Source organism: Chaetomium tenue (assembly GCF_020726465.1).
Source record: "Chaetomium tenue strain MPI-SDFR-AT-0079 chromosome Unknown F5144scaffold_7, whole genome shotgun sequence".
Taxonomy (NCBI): Eukaryota; Fungi; Ascomycota; class Sordariomycetes; order Sordariales; family Chaetomiaceae; genus Chaetomium; species Chaetomium tenue.
In genome coordinates this window covers 1,389,014-1,406,882 of record NW_027117335.1, presented here as the reverse complement: position 1 = coordinate 1,406,882, position 17,869 = coordinate 1,389,014, and the positions used below count along the sequence as shown (strand labels likewise).

At 55.0% G+C, this 17,869-nt stretch overlaps 10 protein-coding genes across 10 annotated transcripts; 6 read left to right on the top strand and 4 right to left on the bottom strand.

The window, feature by feature from the left end:
* Positions 1-1,651: 1,651 nt before the first annotated feature.
* On the bottom strand, positions 1,652-3,031 carry F5144DRAFT_596393 (uncharacterized protein; the record flags this gene model as incomplete). The annotated part of the gene is made up of 3 exons (XM_066790790.1): positions 1,652-1,755; positions 1,859-2,075; positions 3,014-3,031. The coding sequence occupies 3 exons, from the start codon at positions 3,029-3,031 to the stop codon at positions 1,652-1,654; spliced, it is 339 nt and encodes a 112-aa protein (XP_066638926.1).
* On the top strand, positions 2,946-4,374 carry F5144DRAFT_541459 (uncharacterized protein; the record flags this gene model as incomplete). The annotated part of the gene is made up of 4 exons (XM_066787169.1): positions 2,946-3,247; positions 3,355-3,560; positions 3,783-3,837; positions 4,162-4,374. Exons 1-4 carry the CDS (start codon positions 3,041-3,043, stop codon positions 4,372-4,374), a joined length of 681 nt encoding a protein of 226 aa, XP_066638925.1. The 5' UTR covers positions 2,946-3,040.
* Positions 4,375-4,412: 38 nt separating this feature from the next.
* On the bottom strand, positions 4,413-6,155 carry F5144DRAFT_499202 (uncharacterized protein; the record flags this gene model as incomplete). The annotated part of the gene is made up of 3 exons (XM_066786314.1): positions 4,413-4,589; positions 4,659-5,126; positions 5,277-6,155. The coding sequence occupies 3 exons, from the start codon at positions 6,153-6,155 to the stop codon at positions 4,413-4,415; spliced, it is 1,524 nt and encodes a 507-aa protein (XP_066638924.1).
* An 804-nt stretch (positions 6,156-6,959) lies between these two features.
* Positions 6,960-7,621, top strand: F5144DRAFT_391176 (uncharacterized protein). The gene is made up of 2 exons (XM_066784712.1): positions 6,960-7,390; positions 7,466-7,621. The coding sequence occupies exons 1-2, from the start codon at positions 7,309-7,311 to the stop codon at positions 7,609-7,611; spliced, it is 228 nt and encodes a 75-aa protein (XP_066638923.1). The 5' UTR covers positions 6,960-7,308; the 3' UTR covers positions 7,612-7,621.
* Positions 7,622-8,017: 396 nt separating this feature from the next.
* Positions 8,018-9,088, bottom strand: F5144DRAFT_499025 (uncharacterized protein; the record flags this gene model as incomplete). Its single annotated transcript, XM_066786303.1, has 1 exon — positions 8,018-9,088. One exon carries the CDS (start codon positions 9,086-9,088, stop codon positions 8,018-8,020), a length of 1,071 nt encoding a protein of 356 aa, XP_066638922.1.
* A 182-nt stretch (positions 9,089-9,270) lies between these two features.
* On the bottom strand, positions 9,271-10,063 carry F5144DRAFT_391153 (uncharacterized protein; the record flags this gene model as incomplete). The annotated part of the gene is made up of 2 exons (XM_066784711.1): positions 9,271-9,892; positions 9,951-10,063. Coding segments are annotated over 2 exons (332 nt in total), but the record flags the coding sequence as incomplete, so codon positions are not given.
* Positions 10,064-12,671: 2,608 nt separating this feature from the next.
* Positions 12,672-13,262, top strand: F5144DRAFT_470029 (uncharacterized protein; the record flags this gene model as incomplete). The annotated part of the gene is made up of 1 exon (XM_066785006.1): positions 12,672-13,262. A coding segment is annotated over one exon (591 nt), but the record flags the coding sequence as incomplete, so codon positions are not given.
* A 30-nt stretch (positions 13,263-13,292) lies between these two features.
* F5144DRAFT_498666 (kinetochore Sim4 complex subunit FTA2-domain-containing protein) lies at positions 13,293-14,496 on the top strand (the record flags this gene model as incomplete). Its single annotated transcript, XM_066786283.1, has 2 exons — positions 13,293-13,625; positions 13,690-14,496. 2 exons carry the CDS (start codon positions 13,293-13,295, stop codon positions 14,494-14,496), a joined length of 1,140 nt encoding a protein of 379 aa, XP_066638919.1.
* Positions 14,497-15,269: 773 nt separating this feature from the next.
* Positions 15,270-17,126, top strand: F5144DRAFT_606853 (uncharacterized protein; the record flags this gene model as incomplete). The annotated part of the gene is made up of 2 exons (XM_066791518.1): positions 15,270-16,062; positions 16,468-17,126. The coding sequence occupies 2 exons, from the start codon at positions 15,270-15,272 to the stop codon at positions 17,124-17,126; spliced, it is 1,452 nt and encodes a 483-aa protein (XP_066638918.1).
* Positions 17,127-17,484: 358 nt separating this feature from the next.
* Positions 17,485-17,819, top strand: F5144DRAFT_606852 (uncharacterized protein; the record flags this gene model as incomplete). The annotated part of the gene is made up of 2 exons (XM_066791517.1): positions 17,485-17,578; positions 17,692-17,819. 2 exons carry the CDS (start codon positions 17,485-17,487, stop codon positions 17,817-17,819), a joined length of 222 nt encoding a protein of 73 aa, XP_066638917.1.
* Positions 17,820-17,869: the final 50 nt, after the last annotated feature.

Sequence of the window (17,869 nt, the reverse complement as noted above, 5' to 3'; positions counted from 1 at the left end):
CGGAAACTAAACGTCCGCACCGGCGAAGGCGACCGGCGGCGGCGGGAGCGGGATGGGGAGCGCCGCCGGGGACGGGTCGGGAGCGTGGTGACCGGAGAGTAGGGGCGTGTGGCGGGGGGGGAGTACGCGCGGGGTGGGGGCGGGCTGGCGCGTCGTGGGAGGGTGTAGGCTGTGGGACGGAGGGGGGAGAGAGGGCGGCGGCGGGGGGAGAAGAGGGGGAGGGGGGAGGCGGCGCGCGATGTGGCGCGGTAGGGGGAGGGGGAGGGGGAGCGGGTGGGGGCGCGGCGGTAGAGGGGGGAGAGGGGGCGGCTGTAGTAGGGTGAGGTGGCGCGTGGGCGGGGGGAGAGGGGGCGTCGGTACAGCGGTGTGGTAGGGCGTGGGGACAGAGGTCGCCGGTAAATTGGTGATGTAGGGCGTGGGGAGAGGGGTCGTCTGTATAATGGCGTGGTAGGGCGTGGCGACAGCGGACGTCGATAGTACGTTGAGCTAGGGCCGGGAAGCGGCGATAGGGGCCGCCTGTAAATGTAAGGGGAGGGAGACAGGGGGCGGCGGTAGGTCGTGGTGTTGATGTAGTCTCCTGTATAGGAGTAAGAGCTTGGGCCTGGCATCGTAGAGAAGGTGCGCTCCGTCGCTATCTTGATGGCCGGGATTGGCAATTTGTAGATATGATAATGTCAATGGTTAAACGGCGTTCCTAAACTAGGAGTGGTATCGTGCTTAAATATAAAGCTTTTGGGTGCCATCACCGAGGAAATGTGGTACAAGGGCCACGAGAGTCGGCAGCATCCACCCATTGAACAGCTCAACAATACAGGGTGTGTTGCTGTTGCGCTGTAGTGAACAACGAAATTCGGGTCTCGTCGGAAAGTGAACCAAGATCAAGATACACGGTTGCGTGTGGTGTTGAACTCACATGGCTCGTGGCACTGGCCAAGGTGCAGAACACACAAAGAAACCGCATCCTGTACCCTCTCGTATTTCAGGAGAACAACCATTTTGTGCTTCATGATTACGCCACCAGTTACACTGACCATTCAGGGATGCGGTATGCCCAAGAAAGCAACTACGCCTAATGCTTGCGAGAGCTCTGGGCTCCACATCAGGACAAGAAGGTGTCATAGCAAGGTAATTAAGGCGCATGGCAGTGTCCCGGAATATATTGTGTGCCTGTTCATCAGATCAGTTTATCAGTTCAACATGGTCAGCAGTTCTTCCACGCAACATTTTGTAATTGGCATCTTCAAGAAAAATAGGATATTGAGTCTACCCATCACGCGAAGCGTTTACAACTCCGGGCGACTGAGGCAGGTTCAGGGGCCAGTCTAGGCTGCCAACTTTCGAAATATGTGTAATCATTGATGGTTGTCGTGTCAATATCAGCTGAGGGGCCGCGAGAGGAAAGCCAGCCAGTAACATCATAAGTGCCGTTTTGCAATCAGGATGTAGACTACTGAATCTCTAGAGATGCCTACTAATGCCTGGTCCTACTATCCCTAGCTCGTCCCTTTTCTACAGGTGGTGTGGCTTATACGTAGTGAGGTGCCATCTGCTCGTGGTTTACACATCCATTGGCCGTCCGGTTTATATAATCCGTCCACGTGCTATTACCCCGTGATAAGCTGCGTCTGTGTCCACACGAAGAGGCTGCAGCTCAACACGCCCCCAGACGGCTTAGCGTGGAGGGATACATATATGTCAACATCCTAGTCTGTCGCCTGGCCAGGTTGACCAGGCCTCGAGATTCGGAAATTGATGCTATTAATCTTTCGATTGTCCATGTCCCCAAGAGACTTCCATTCTTCCGACACAAGGTCGAGGCTCGATTTAAGGGGGCGAGGCTCCCATACCCCCAACACACAGCTAGCGCTCCATTCACGGCCAGGAGACGAAGGTCCCAGGGCTGTCTGGAGCTCCTCAAAGAAAGTCTTGACCATGCCCGCGGGCTCTTCCATGATAACTTTGGAAAGGCTGCCATCTTCCACGTTAAGATCCTTGAATAGTGATATTGGAAGCGTGACACGCGCCCCTGTTATATCGGGCAGGTGAACGGCGCCCTTGGGGAACTGGAAATCGAGCTTGTATTCAAGACCCGGCATTCTGTAGGTGAGTAATACGCAATATTATGCAGGACTAGATGGCAATGTTCTGTAATTGGCATGAGCTCGCGTGATCGTATGGGTGGTGGTTCAGAACAAGTTGGAGTTATCAAGGCTAGAAAGCTTTTAATAGAAATTCCCATATAATCACAGCTTTGTAACATGCCGGGGTTATGTCCATTCAAGAGCACTACCCATCCAATATTCCCTCCCCAGCCCTTTGTTGGGCTGACCGACAGCAACATGAACAATCGTCATAGTTTAACGTCAAAGGCCTTAACTTCACCACAACAGCTCTAAAACAATGGAAACTCGACTTGTTGCGTTAATTGAGCTACCCGTTCCCTTGCTATCCCATTTGAGGTAACAACTTCCCCCGGTAATCCCTTGATGAACACATGACTAAACGCGTTGCTTGGCTGCGTCTTGTTAAATACTCAAATGCATGGTTACCTATGTCTGTCACGACACGATGCCTCCCTCGACAACGTCACGAGTGTCTTCCGTGCTGGCCCTCCACTAGAACTTCCATATTCCGTTTTAATGTGGTTATCGACACATGGGGAATACAAGAATACCAATCTCTCGGCTTCATCAGTCAGCTCCGACCCCCCTTTTTCATTTACTTACCTCAGTCTGCTTCTCCATTGAGATCGCCGACGGATCATTGAGTGACGTGGTCTTGGGCAGCAGTAGACCATACAGCGGGTGAGGTGCGTACCTAGGTATGTAAGCTGGAATCCTGTGAACCTACCAATCTGGACCGTCTCCCGCTTTCGATCGACATTGGCACATGCAGATGGTTGGTTACCTACATTAGTCAGGCTCTGTATTTAGCCAGGGTATCATCCCAACGTTACCTCTGCCTCGAGTCACTCGTGAACCTATGTCTTCACCCCTCAATCTCCCAAGCCCACCACGTATAGCATTGCCATCGCCACAAAATGACGTCCTTAACACGCCTTGGACTGGTTGTCCTCGCCTCTTCTCACGGCATCTATGCTTTACCTTCCATCTGGGCCGAGCCAGCTCAAACAGCGCCTTGGACCGACACCCGGGCGCTCGACGAAGCAGGCGTCATGCACCTTGTCGACTGCCACCCGCTAGAGGCAGCCACAAACTCGACACAAACCTGGATGTCACTCGTACTGGTACGCTCCCAAACTTGCCGCCCCCCCCCTAATACAACACACATACCCATTCACACGAGAACTCAAACCACCAGACCGCGTGCTAATCCTGTATCCCACGCCATTAGTACTGCGCCAACAGCGCCGACTGCAACAACGTCGCCCACTTTCCCGAAGCACGCGACATCTGTGTCATGAAGACGAGCAACACGTCGCTTGACTACCACAAGTGGGAGAACAGCGACTGGCAGCACTGTTATTTTGCCGAGAGGGGCGTGTTCAGCTGGGCGCTGAGCCGATTTGCGCGGCTGTTTCCGCCTGCGACGGAGGTTGGGTGAGTCTTGATATGTGTTTTCTGTTTTCCTCCTCCGTCCGTGTTCCCGTAAAGCCCAGTTTGCTGCCGAGTTCGTGTATTGGATTGTGTTTCTGATGCGTCTTCAGAATCGGCGAGGACGTTGATGAGCGGGAATTTTCTGGGTTCCGGGACGACGAGACCCAGGGGGCCGGGCCGGCGACGCACAACTGCTCCAAGGTGTATTACTTCACTTAACCGGAGTTCGAATAGTTACCTACTTAGGGAGGTGGGTAACACGGCCAGCTGCCACGCGGACGTGGGGGAAGGGTTTTCTTGTTGCTTCTTTTGAGAGAGCATTTGAAGGTTTGATGGAGAGATCATACCATGCAGGGCTTCACATGGAATTGTAGCCTGTAGGAAGTCGGCGTATCTGAGATCAACCAGATTGCTGGGAACTGTAGAAGAGGTACTCATCGCTTGGGTCTGATTCGAAGACCAGTTATTTTGCCAAACGCTGTCTACATGCCTACCTATTGATAACCATACTATTGTAATATATGAACCATCCCACCCCCAAGTTCACCTACCCCTCTAAATTCGTGGCCCGCGGCCCCTGAAACGACCTTATTTTCACTCGCAGTCTCTCTGGAAGTGCAATGTCGGGATGCTGCTTCAAAAAGTGATCACGAACCCTATCCCGTCTCGGGTTTCCGTACTCGCACTCTCCGCAGCGGATGGGAGGCAGTTTCTCGTGGACGAGCGTCTGGTGCTTTCTGAGACCACTCAAGTCGCTGTAGGTGGCATCGCAGCCCTCGTGATTGCACGTTCGGCGCCGCCTTGCCCGGCTGTTTAGCTCAGGCCGAAGAGCAGCACGGATAGGGAGGGAGGAACCTACTTCGTTGGCCTGGGACCCGTCTCGGGCGGCGATGCATCTTCATCCACCGGCCTCGGCCGTTTTTGAGGCTTTGTGGCTTGAGTTGCTTGTGTGGGAGCCACGGGGGCGTCGTCTGATATTGTCAGGACAGAGGAGACGATCTGCTCGTACGCAGCCCCGGGAAGGAGAACGGCCTGGTTCACTTGTCAATTAATTGAGACAATGAATTGCGCGCCGCCGGTATCTTTGTAAACAGTACTTACTGATGCCACGCTAATGACGTATTGTTTGATCTCCGCGATACTTTGCAAGTAGCCGTTCCGTGTGAACATCTCGGCCACAGAGACAAGGGCTCGAAAAGCCGAATGGCTGGAGCTTCGGTGTCTGGAGCACGGCTCGAAAAAGGCTTTCTGGGCTTTGCGGCGGAATGCCTCTTGGTCTCCCTGCTCCGTCTGGTACAGCTTGTGACGTTTAGGGGCGAGGCTCCTTCCGGACAGGGTGTACAAATACCACTCGCCAAGATCCCGAAGGAAGACGAGAACGACAAGAAACATTATGGTGTTCTCGAGCGTGGCATGCTCCGGCGGCTGGATGTCCGATTCTGCACCTTCTCTCCCCCCGCTTGAATGATCGAGCTCCGTGGGCTGTACCTCCTGGTCTTCGAAAGAGATGTCATCACCCGGGGCACTCGGTTGCGACCAACCCGTATCTGGTGGTTGTTGGAATTGGTGCTTCCCGCTGAGCAAGTCAGAGAAACCATACACGTCGTGAGATAATTTCAGCAGATCAATAGAATACGAAGCGAAAGGCAGCAGGTCATCCCCGGGGTTGGAGGGCAGGGCGGTTGTGTTATCGAAGTTATAGGGGTCCGACGGGTGGACAAGGTCATTTGTACCACCGACGGTGGTTTGCCCGTTTGGGTGAGGACGGGAAAATTGGGAGGCCGAGCATTCCGCTGGATCAGCAAGAGGTGTAAAATGAGGCCAGTGATTCGCCCACCGAGAGCTGCCGTTGGTGGGATGGGTGGGAATATCAATGAAGTGGAGATGCTCCTTGGCTTCTGGCCAGAGTTCCGGTGCGAGATGGTTGAAGGCTTGTCTCTCGTTTGGGTCTGTAATCAAGTCCCGCCAGGCTCGAATATCGGCAAGGATGTCGCTCTTGTCGATGGCCTTCTTCTTGTACAGAAGTTGAGAGATGGAGTACGAGAAGCAAGTGAAGGCGAAAACGATCGATAGCTTGCTGGGCTGGAAGCCTTCGAGCACGTCCTTGACAATACAGGCCCCTTTGTTGCGGATACTCCGTGCGTCCGGGTATGTTTCGAGCAGGTTGGAGATGATGGGGTTCTCTAGACGCCCGGCCAAGACCTGAAACCGTCTGTGGTGAAACTCTGTCTCCTTCCTTAGGCTGCGAATAGCGGCCCACTGAGATGCCATGGGCTCGCTCTCTACAGCAATGGCTGGTTCGGAGGAAGCAACGGTATCGCTCGCCGGTGTGTGGCCGAGTAAGTCGTCAAAGATCTCGAGAGGGTAGTTGTGTGCGGTTTGCGTTGGAGACGAGGATGCAACGGGGGTCGTGCTGCCCTCGGTTTGGTCCTGGTAGTGCATCCCGGCCATCAAGCCATTGAGTTCGGAAAAGGTTACCTCAAGGTGTTTGCGGTGTCGTTCGATTGCAGAAGGGGTGCCGCGTGTGGCACCGGAGGCCCAGGAGAACTTACGCCATTTTTCCTGGAAGCGTTGGCGGATCTTCTGGGCGCGCGACATCCTTTTCGCCTCGCCTTCGGGCGTATGGTGTGCCTCCAGGCTGTTTCGGGCGAGAGTTAATGCTGCTTTAGGTTGGCAAGGCGGCCAGTTAACGGCATCAAATTGTTTGTATAAGAAGGCAACCAACGTCTAAGTGGTTCGCATTCTTCGGCCAAACACCCTCTTTAAGAACATCCGCGCAAAAGTAAGGAGGAGGCTCTGTTGACGAGGATTCGGAGTAACCAGGGCTCGCGGCCAAGCCAGCACACTAATGCTCCCAAGTGGCACAGCTGACCTGGCCGCAAGCCCCAATACCATATCCTGCCATTCCCACCATATCCCGCCATGTCCCGCCATGTCCCGCCATGTCCCACTCGTCATGCCCCCGTGTCCCAGAACGTAGTATCTCCGAACGCCATGTCCTGCCACACCAGAATGTTATGTCCTATCCCGAGTCTGACCACATGCCGACACCATGGCCCCGGTGGTATAAGTTACATAGCTCCACCGATTACTGCTATCGGGGGGTTAATCAGCCGCATTTTCCCTCTCTCGCTGGGTCAGCGGGGTGCCCAGCCTCTCAGTTTTCCCCTCACCCAAGCAGATAATACTTGATTGCAATGCCCCTGAACAGATGTCAGACCCAGGCCCGTGCGGATTCGACAATAACATGTCCCGTTGCTCCTGGCGTACCTAACGGCACCCACGCCCCACTGCCCCCATAAATTATGTCATGTCCCTTCTGGTCCCATCGATGTTGCCGACGCGACGCACGCGCTGGAAACGCCACGCTCGCTGCATTGTTTGTCTGGCAAAAGCGCAATGCCGCAGTTTCCAAGATAACGATCGGTAATTAGATAGATCATTGGCACCTTGTCCTGACCTTCAACTGTCACGAACATGAATGTCCCATGCCGACCAAACTTGGTCGGAGATGCATACGAAGGGATGGCGATGGCCCGTCGGTGGCCATGAACCAGAGACTGGCGACTCTTCGCCGCTCGATGATAAACTACCCAGCCACAAAGCTGTTATTTAAGAATCATGTGGACATTGTGATCTGGATAACTTGAACACAACCGAAGAACTGAAAGTCATTCGACATTTGCACCAACACGCGACCTGACCTACACTCACATTACCACAAGTCCCAGAAAGATACATTACCTCTGCAATGGATACCACATGCTTAATAGGGCAGACCACCAAGGGCCGGGACAGGGAGTTCAAGGACCAAGGCCTTACAGGATCCAAATGTAGGTACCTCCCTACCGTGAATCCGACGGTCCAGGATGCGCAACAATTGGAGCACATACTTACTCGGATACTAGCATCTTCCGGTGCCATGATCTCTTTGTGGTTTAAGGAGCCCAAAGATATCTTTCGAGACGCCTGGTCATCGGAGCGCGCGTTGAGTGATCAACAGAGTGGAGCAACCCGCGACGTGGCCAGCAGCCGAACCGGGGCCAAGCTTTGAAGACAGGAAGGGGGGGATCCTACGATCCGTGGTCTTGGTTGTGGTATGGGCATGGGGGCATAATTTCAACGATTCAAGGCTGCGTTCGCGGAAGAGACGTCCATGTACATTGACTGGATGGCACCGGGAAGGTTGTGAAGGATCATACAGTTACCTATGCGGTGCTGTTCTCAATGATTTCACTTTTCCCTGTGTCCAAAGACTACGCCCCCAAACAGAAATATAAACAACACCGGCCGGCGTCATGTTTCGCGGTTTCATCATTGATCGTGACAGCGCAAAACTGTACCCGGACACTGGACACAGCGATATCTAGATATGCAACATCGGTCATACTGGCTAGTGCGTCGAGATATTCTCATTCCTCACATTCTAAATAACATTTTTTTCACCGATGCCAAACGGTCTAGCAGATTGTCCTCTTCCCATTGCCCGACAAAGTCCAATTGGTGTTATCACCGCATGGCGACTCGCGCACCGAGGTGTTGTCGACCTGCAGGGTGATCCAAATGTCACGGGTGTTGGGGAACTCGGAGCGGGCCGAGATGCGGACCTCACCACCACCGTTCACCTTGCCGCCGCGAATAGACACGTTGTAGCAGTTCTCGATGAGAATCGCGTTGTTCCCGTTGTCGGCCAGGTCGATCTGCTCGATAACGACACCGCCGGACTGCGACACGCAGAAGATGCCGCGGCCGCCGCCCCGCGACACCACCTTGTCGATGTACACGTTGGTGTTGTAGTTGCCGTTGGCGTTCTGGCCGTTGTTGTTGGCCATGCGGAAGGTCGCGTACCCGGTGCCCGCGGCCACGTTGTTGCCGTCGACGAGCCCAACGTGGGCGTTGCGGGTGGCCTGCAGCAGCAGGCCCGACTCGCCGACGTTGCGCGCGATGACCTGGTTGATCTCGAGGCCGTCGATGTTCCACGTCTCGACGGCGTGGCTGCCGGCCCCCGTCACGCTGATGACGTCCATCTTGACGTTGGAGTTGGCGGCGCGGTCGCGGTCGAACCGGATGCCCAGGCCGCCGCTGAGGTTCATGGTGATCTTGCCCAGGCTGAGGTTGCGCGTGCCCGAGAAGCGCAGGCCGAAGTAGGGGTTGCCCGTCATGGTCAGGTAAGGGATCTGCACGTCGCTGGTGTCGGTGGACTCGATGGCGCCCCGGCCGGACTTGTTGCCGACGTTGATGGTGCCGCAGCCCTCGAAGATTTTGCCGCTCGTGATGGTGATGGTGTTGGCGCCGATGGAGCCCGAGGCCATGACGGCCACGCGCTGGCCGCTGCTGACGGAGTCAAGAGCAGCTTGGATGGCGGCGCGGTAGTCGGAGCCGGAGTAGACGTTGCTGGACCCCTTCTTGGCGGTGAAGGAGCTGCCGGAGCCCGTCACCGTGGCATGAGGCGAGCCGGAGCCGCATTGGGCCTGGGCGGCGGAGGCGAGCGCCAGGGCCGCTGTGAGAAGGGAAAGGGCGAATTGGGCCATGATTCCGGTTGGTGGCGCCGAATGTCGATGCGATCCTTGAAGGAGGTTGAACTAAGGTGTTGACGCAGGGGGGGCTCGCATATTTGTATTTAAACCCCCCGCAGGGTGGTCGGGGCTCAATTCATCGAGAATATGGTGGAGTGAGGTCGTGTTGTGGCTCAGGCTGTTAATCCCAAAGGGCGATATAGCAGCCCCGGACAATATAGCTCCGAGCAGGCCCGTTGGCGGAAATTCGCGTCAATGTGTCGCCGAGCAGCTTAATCAAGCGCGCCACTTATTAAGGGGCTTCGCTACTACACCCGGCGGAGTAGTGATGCCCGGCTTGGCTCTGCCTCTAAAAGGCCGCCCCCAGAAAAACCGGCAGTCAAAGTCAATGGTAAGCCTCGACCGCACGAGCTTACACCGAGAAGGGCGAAAGAAGAGGGACGGTTCCACCTATTATACATACTAAACCGACTCTCAACGCCCTTGGCAGCAAGCGCTCATGCAAACCCCTCCCGCAGCAATTCGTTTCGAGATCTGGCCAAGCCGACTGTTTGGATCAGCGGCACGAGCCCCTGATCACCCCAAGGTTCCGTTGCCCAATCAGATATATCGAAACATGTTCTCCCTGACCAACCTTTTCATGGCCACCGGTTTCCCGTCCTCATACACAACGCCCGACGCGCCTCCATCGCCTGATATGCCTTCCATTTTCTGCTTCAGCTCCTCATCCATCTCCTTTTGTGTTTTCTTCTTTTGCACGGGTGGTTCCACGGCACTGGGCCCTGTCTGCTTTTGGCCTGGTAGCGTGTCAGTTCCTCCCTTTGTAAGATGTGCGGTCAGTTAAACTGTTCTTTCCCAAGGCAACGGGCGGTCTTACTCCAGCGGCCGAAGTTGGTTCTGGAGGGATATTGGGTGTGCTCGAGATGGCGCGGGGTGTGCATGGCATGAACAGACTCCGCCCATGAATAAATATGGGTCTCAAGGCCATGTTCGAGCAACTATAATTTGCTATTTCTTCAATGACCGGTCGAGGTGCTCTGTGAAATCCAAATGCACAAGTCGGAAACTACCCAGGTAGGTAATGTTGAGTTAAAGTTCAGGGTCATTCGGACCAGGCCAATTGAAAGTACAGGGGTGGGGGTGGGCCGCTGGTGATGTCATACAAGGTAAGGTAGCGCACATGTACCTCTCCAAATCGAGTGATATCTCGAGGACAATGCTATTGCATTATTAGGTAAATATATTTCCCAGGGGCCGAGGGGCAGGTGTGTGGTATCAGGGAGGACATGGCTTGAGCTGCAGCCCGCGCTGCCACGGATCCTAAATAGGTACCTAAGGTATGTACATCATAAAGACGCGACTTCCTGATACAGTCGATGGGCCGCTGCGTGTGGTCACAGTTTCCGCGAAAAAAAAGGACAGTCTCTTCTGCAAGCACCGAAAAAGATTGGAATTGCCGCCTGCCCCTGAGCCTCTAAGAGAATCTAACTAAATATTATTATTATTATTATTCATACTCCGCTATGCCCTAGGGCGTGCCGGACCCTCTGCTATTTAGTGTACAGGAAAACCGTGCCCTCCCGGGCCGGGTGAAAAACCCCTACCAACAATCAAGGAACGATGCGTTCTGGTGAGTCTACGTATACAAAGAGAGGAGGCCTCTTGGCCTCCGAACGGGGGCGCTTCAGGCCGCCGTTCCCAGCTCGAGCCTCCTGGCCAAGCTGTACATCGGCAGCCTCCCCGAGTCCATCAGCCAGTCGAGGATCCTCCTCGCAAGCCGTGCAGTCGTGGGATTGATACCGTGTAGAACTGAGTAAAAGTCCCGTCGTGTCCGAATTCCAGTTCTCTCCCATCTTCGAGTCAACGGTGGGGCCAAACACCACACTACCAGGTGTTCGGCAGTCTCTCGTTTCTCGCCACACTCGCAGGCAGGCGTCAGAACCTCCGGGACTTCCCGTGTAAACAAGTAGTCCCGTAAGCCTATTGCTCCCGTCCGGATTTGAATGAGCAGTGAGCTTCTCGCCTTGCTGAGACCGTCATGCCTCCTTAGGGTTTCGTTCCGGAATAGCGTCTCCCGCTGATGGTCAAAGTCGTCCGCCGGCCTGGTGATTGCTCTGCCGTCCCGTTCCTTTAACCACCTCGCTCTCCAGGCCTCTTCTACTGCCTTGTCCGTGTCTATGGTTCCCCCCGTCCAGCGCATGATCGTGCCCGCGGCTCTCTCTACCGCCGTGGGCCCTTGAGGCCTCAAGGTTCGCGGTCGGCCCCTGTTGCCCCTCCTCGAGCTGAGTCTCTGCTGTATCTTGCGGCAGGCGGTAAGGATAACGCTCCCCGCTGTCTTTTTGCCGCCTTGGCCGTCGTCCAGATCGGGTTGTTGGAGTCGGTTTTCGAAATCTGCAAGCCGTTTGTTTAGGTATAAGTCCAACGGTGGTACCCACGTCTCTGTCTCGAGGTTACGGATGGGGGTAGACTTAAAGGCTCCCGCCAATCTAACTAAATACAAAACCGCGAATGTGGGAGAATGAAACGGAAAACGGAAAGTCACGAAGTCTCCGTGTAACAACTTAGACATCAAGATTATTTTCTTATCCCTTTTCTCCTCCGTCATTTTTCCTTATTTCTTTCGCATTTTCTCATCCGCCCCCCTCGCCCTTTTTTCCTTTCCCTTTTCCCTTTCTTTTTTTTTGAAACCAGGAAAAAAAAGGAAAAAAGAAAAACGCCCAATGCACTCATTTTTGACAAGTGGCCCGGTCGCCAAGACCTGCTCACAGGCAACAGTTCGGACCAACAGAGTTCGGACCAACAGAGTTCGGACCAACACAGTTCAGACCAGCTGAGTTTAGATCGCCCAGAGCGACCATGGAAAATAAAACTTCTCTTCCTCAAAACTCTCGTCGGATCGGTGCCCATTCCGACAACAGCAATGGCTAGGAGAAGCCCTTCCCCGCCTGCGCGGGATCTCCCTCGAACACCCTCCCCCGACCCGAGTCCAACCCTGTTGCACATTCTCCGACGGCCTAACCCACCTATTACCGACAAATGGGCTGGCAAAGGCTACAAAAATACAGAGCCAAAGGGTGATGTGGTGGATCTGGATGACGAACATCCTTCGGTCCAACCGTGGACTGACTTCACCTTCCCCGCCATTCAACTGGCCTATGGACATCTCCTTGAGCAGAGTGTGGGAGAGTTAGAATCCACATGCAACTACCGAGCGCCGTTGACACCCTCCCCGGGGCAGAGGATCGGTGTTATCGTTAACAAAGCTAGCGTTGATACTTTCTGCAGGGATTGGACACGCCACATCGTCAGAGCCCCTATTCGAAGTGCAGGCAAACAACTCAGACCTTCGGTTTTGCCAAAGGCAGGCGGCACCAATGCGGCTCTATTTCACCAGCGTATAGAGTGGGTGTCTCCCAAAAACAAGCAGGTTCGGTTGAGACCTGACTGGGTAAGTCTATTTATTACCCTTCTTCTCACCATTGGGTGCCGCGAGTTGGAGGCTCTCGCTAATGTGCCATGGGTTGTATTGTAGGCTGCTCTGGATACCGAGGTTGAGGTTGTGTACCGCGAGACTCACCCGGACGACCGCAAGAGACTGAAGCCTCTCGTGTATGCGGTGGGGAACACCAAACTCAGCCAGAAATGGAAGTCCGAGTGGCTCGCGATGCCTTCTGATGCCCAAGTGCAAATGGATCCGTCGCTCGCCATGAAAGCAATACGGACCCAGGCGGTCGATTCTCAGCGTGTGCTGCCCCTGAATCAAGTTGCAACTCTCTGCCGGTACGCGGAGACCCGGTACGCGTTCATCCTCACCCAGCGGGAGCTGGTGGCCCTACGTATCCGACGCATACCCAAACCGATTGATGCCGCGGTGCGTTCCACCAAACATTACGCCGCGGTCGAGTACGCCTCTGTGCCATTGACAGCCAGCACAGGGCTGACCGCAAATTTGGCGATTTGGGCGTTGGCCTGCTTGGGAATGAATGATGAGCACCGCGCGATGGAAAACCCCGGGAACACACCTCTGGACTCCATGGCAAGAATCACTTCGTGGAAGTTTGATGACACAGACAGGGTGTACGAGAATGTCGTTTCCAAACGGCGGATCCCCGAGTCGCAGTGGAAGCCAGAATATGACCGGTTCGTGCAGTTGACCGAAAAAGAAGGCAGAAGCTTCACCGAAGCCTTCGTCCCTCAGCCCTTATCGGGGATCAGTGTTATGGAACAGCGTTTTAAGGCTACGAGCATAGGGAATAACGTCCAACTGGTCTCCGTCGCTGCCGGAGACCCCTTCACCGCTGCTGCCACCACAACGAAAACGGTTCCTAACCCTCGGACCGCCAAGCTATCACCAAAGGCCACCCCGGGCCCCTCCATCGCGCAGCCTAAAGCTTTGCCTCAAGTCCCAGGGCCGAAGCTCGCGCCTTTCACGCCGACGGCCTATGCGGACATCGAGTTCATCGAAGAACTGGGAAACCCGGTTGTCGACATGGACGCCCGTGTTTGGAAGGTCCAGATCAATGGAGCGGCTCCGTACTACGCGCTCAAGATGGTGAGTCCCGCTCTCCTACTATGAGCTACGTGGCAACAGAGCTGACCTTGCGATACTCGAGCAGTTCCGGTTCAACGCCGCTGCTCGGCTGCAGACCACCATGGGTGGCTGGCTCAACCAGCGGCTTGCATCACCAAAGCTCTACATCGATTATTTCGATCCTTTCAACGCCGAATGCCGCGTATATGGCCGCCTAAAGGAGGAAAATCGCCAAGATCTTGCCGTCCACGCCCATGGATACCTCTTGCTCACCCCTGAGCAGGAGTTCGAGGTGATAACAAGGGGCACCAAAGACCATCCAGATGACCCGGACCCCGAGGACAATCCCGACCCTTGGTATCGGATGGATAAGCCCCTTGTCCATGACCGCCCTGTCCACGCCATCGTGAAGGATCTGGCAACCGACACGGACCCCTTCTCGGCAGACCATGTGAGCCACATGTGCAGCGATCTGGAAGACTTGCACAAACTCGGCATTCTCGTGAGAGACATCAAAATTGGCAACTACCTCGGCGGCAAACTCGTCGACTTTAGCCGGGCATGGACATTGCCCAACCCGTCCTTCGATCGCATCCCCCCGAGATACTTGCAGATGCAGAGGCAGCAGGACCCCGGTAACCTGCAGGAATGTATCCTTGATTGGGGAGTAGCAAATGACTGGGACTGGGACAAGGTGGATTTCCCTCGAGAGCTTGAGGCGTGCGCCTGTGGCACAAGTGAGAACGATGAGTTTGGGACTGACCCTAGACGTTATGACTGGAGGAAATGGGAGAATGATCTTGAAGCGGTGGATGCGTTTATGGAGCATGAGCTCTACGGCCCGCCAGAACCAGAGCCGGAGTCTTATCAATGGGGGAAAGACGAGGAATAGGACTCAGGTCCTGTGTCTTGGTTTCCTGACAGCCCGCCGAGTAGATACCCTCGATTAGTATAACCCGTAAACACCGCAACCTCGGGCGTATTACGGTTTGTGGGTATCTGGGCTATCGGTTAACATCGGTACGCACATTGTCAAATGCAACCGAGACCTATAGTCGTCAAGGAGGATAACACAGCACTTTGAACTTTGCAGGTACTGAACTTGAGGCCACTCAACGAACCTCTTGCCCTATCTAATGCCAGGGTCTATCGGCTATCCTTAGCCCCTTCAATATCACCAGCCCGACACGGCGATTTGATCTTGGCTCGTGTCCGGCCATGATGCACTCGTCCAGCCACCCAACAAGCCGCCCCCGCAGGCGCCCTGCTTTCCATGGGTCCTCTCCCGTTCAGCCGCTGAACTCGTAGGGGAGTGAGACGTTGTACTAGTCACGTGACCTTAAATCCTTCAGCCAGGTGCGGTACAATGAACACAGGGACTAAAAACAATGGAAGCCAGCCCAATAACCGGGCATTGTTATTCCTTTACTCAGCCAGTTCCAATTCCCCTCCTGGGTCCAGCGCCCCTTAAGTCGGTACCCCCCGCTCTTCCGAGATCTTGTGGCTGCTTCTTTTCTTTCCTCTTTTCCTGCTTTTCTTTCCGTGTCGGTCACCTACCGTGGTCAAGGCCCAAGTGCCGCCAAACATAACCCGACCAACAGAAATTCACTGGAACTAAACCGACCATCAACCCCGGAACTTGCGCTAAACAGGAACTGGAAGACAATGGCGACAGCACCCGACTTCCGCAAGACATCTGCACCGCCGCTTTTACGCCTTCCCCTAGCCATTCGGCATCAAATCTACCGCCGTCTTAGTTTGGCATCGTGGAGCGGGCACCCTTATAACTTCGAACTGGATGGCCCACGCCCCCAAGTCTTCTGGAACACTTGGAGCTGGGAACAACACAGTACCAGCGACTTCCATGGCCTACTACTCTCATGCCGGCATCTTCATACCGAGACAGCTGTTTTGCTGTACTCGGCCAACCGATTCGTGCTGCGCTACACAAACCCTGGTTCCCTCCAGCCTCTCTTTGCCCTATCTAGGACGGCCCTGACGTCTCTTGCCGCGCTCAAGGTTGTTCTCAACCAATCCTCCTGCCACCACCCAGTGCAAAAGTACGACCACGAAGATTGCTGTCTCTATAAGAGTGGCTGGACATTGAGTGCTGTCATTTCCACATGTGAAGAGCGATACCATTCTTGCCATCACCAGCTTCCGCTTCTGAGCCCAGTGCCCGAAGGTGACGGCGACCTGTCAGACACCGTTCAAGCTTTGCTCACCGAGTGGCACGCCGCCGCCAACCATCTGTCTCCGTATCTCACCCCAGAGCGCCTGGAACTCAGCCTGGTCTGCGATATTGACCCTCGGCACGAAAAGGCGGTCGACCTAGCCAAATCAGCTCTGAAGCCGCTCCGCCTCTTTCCATTGCTGAGGAGCTGCCACATTCGGTTTTGCAAGACGCCGGATTCCCGCCTCCGCCAACTAGCACAGGATGCTGCCTTGCAGAGCACTGGTATGTCTCTTCGGTATCTTAAACCACCGTCGACAAAAAGTCCCTTTATAACCCTTCCTCGTGAGCTTCGGCTTCGCATTCTCGAGTTTACCGACCTTGTCACTCCAAATAAGGAGGTCTGGTGGAGCCGAGACGCGTGCAAATATATGTGGTGGGATTTCGCAGGCGGTGGAGATTGCTTGGACAACTGGTCGAACTGCCATTACAATGAATGCTGGCACCGCACGAGCACGGGGCTTCACGTTCATGGTCGCTCAACTATCGGCTGTTTTTGCCATCGCCGACACGCCGCCTTTTCCAACACGTGCACCTGTTGGGCCGCACCTAGACCTGCTCTGTTTCTCATCTCCCGTACCTGGCATCAGGATGCCCAGCTCGTTTTCTTCTCGGCCAACCGTTTCATAGTGCACGATTTTACGATACTCACCCCTTGGTCGATACCGGAAATCCCGTATCAGTACCACATCAGCACCTCTGCGAAAATGGACTACCCATACGAACGCCTTGCAGCGTCACAATTTCTGCGCCAAGTTATCCCCGGCCACTGCATCGCCCACCTCCGCTTCCTCGAGCTGGTGTTTCCCCCTTACGTTCCCTATACTTGCCCAGAAACGGACCATCCGGTAATGCGGGACTGGAGAGAAACAGTTGGCTGGCGCCGCGACATGATCAATGGACCCGCACTCACCGTGCGACTGATCGCGATCCGATACACCAGCGATTCATACTCTGACAGCCCCATCACGGTCGCCGAAGGGGACAAGGTCCATAGAGCATACATGGACCTATTGGATCCTTTGAAAGGGCTGGCCGAGGGGCCTAACGGCCTTTCTAAATTTTATGCCAGCTTACGCCATCCTTGGGAGTTGACATTCGAGAATGAAAACCGCCGAACCGGAATGGAGGATTTCTTCGAAGACAGTTGGTTGCAGGCAGAGGAGAGGGCACTGAAACAGAAGGCCGAGCGCCATGTCATGGGCGACCGGTACGAGAGCCTGTATGCAAACGACAGGAAGGAACCGCCGCAAAGCCTTTGGCATCACGTGTTGAAAAGGCATGCTTAGACGAACCACCCCCTGAGCTCCTGACACCCCTCCACCCTCAGCTGCTGCCCTGCCAAGGATCTCGACGCCGGTGCCTATCACATGACATCATCGCTCAGCCACATCGACACGTCAGCCCACATTTCCCATCTCACCACCATTTGTTGCTCTCAAATTTCACCAAGAACAGCCAAGGCCAAGAAAGAGTCCAAGAACTCAGCAGCACATACTCGGCAATTACGCCGATTCATCATCATATCCCCGACTCAACAACAAGCAGCACTTACCAACAACCAACCCGAGTGAGCGAGTTTCAATCACGAACCCAAACCCCTCACCAAGAACAACCAACCCCCCGCATTCCGACCAGACAACCAAAATGGACGCGCAAACCACCCCCATCCCGCAACAACCGGCGCCCGCCCAGGTCCACAACCTGCACACCGCCCAGCCACCAGCGTCGCAACCCATGAGTACGTGCACCCCCTTCAATCCCGCCATATTTTACCTACATGTCTAGGAAATACCCACCACTGCATTCATCAACGGTTACGCTAATCAATACCTGTGTCTCTGAATTGAATAGACCTGCAGAAGGCGCACCCGGAGAGTGACGCCCAACTGGGCCTGCGCGGCGGGCGCAGTGAGATGTGCCCGGGCCGGTTCTGCTTTTGTGTGCCCTGCCCGTTGCCGTGCGATTTTTGTATTATTTGAGGGGGGGGGGGGTTATTTGAGGGGGGGGGGGGGGGGTGGTGGTGGTGATG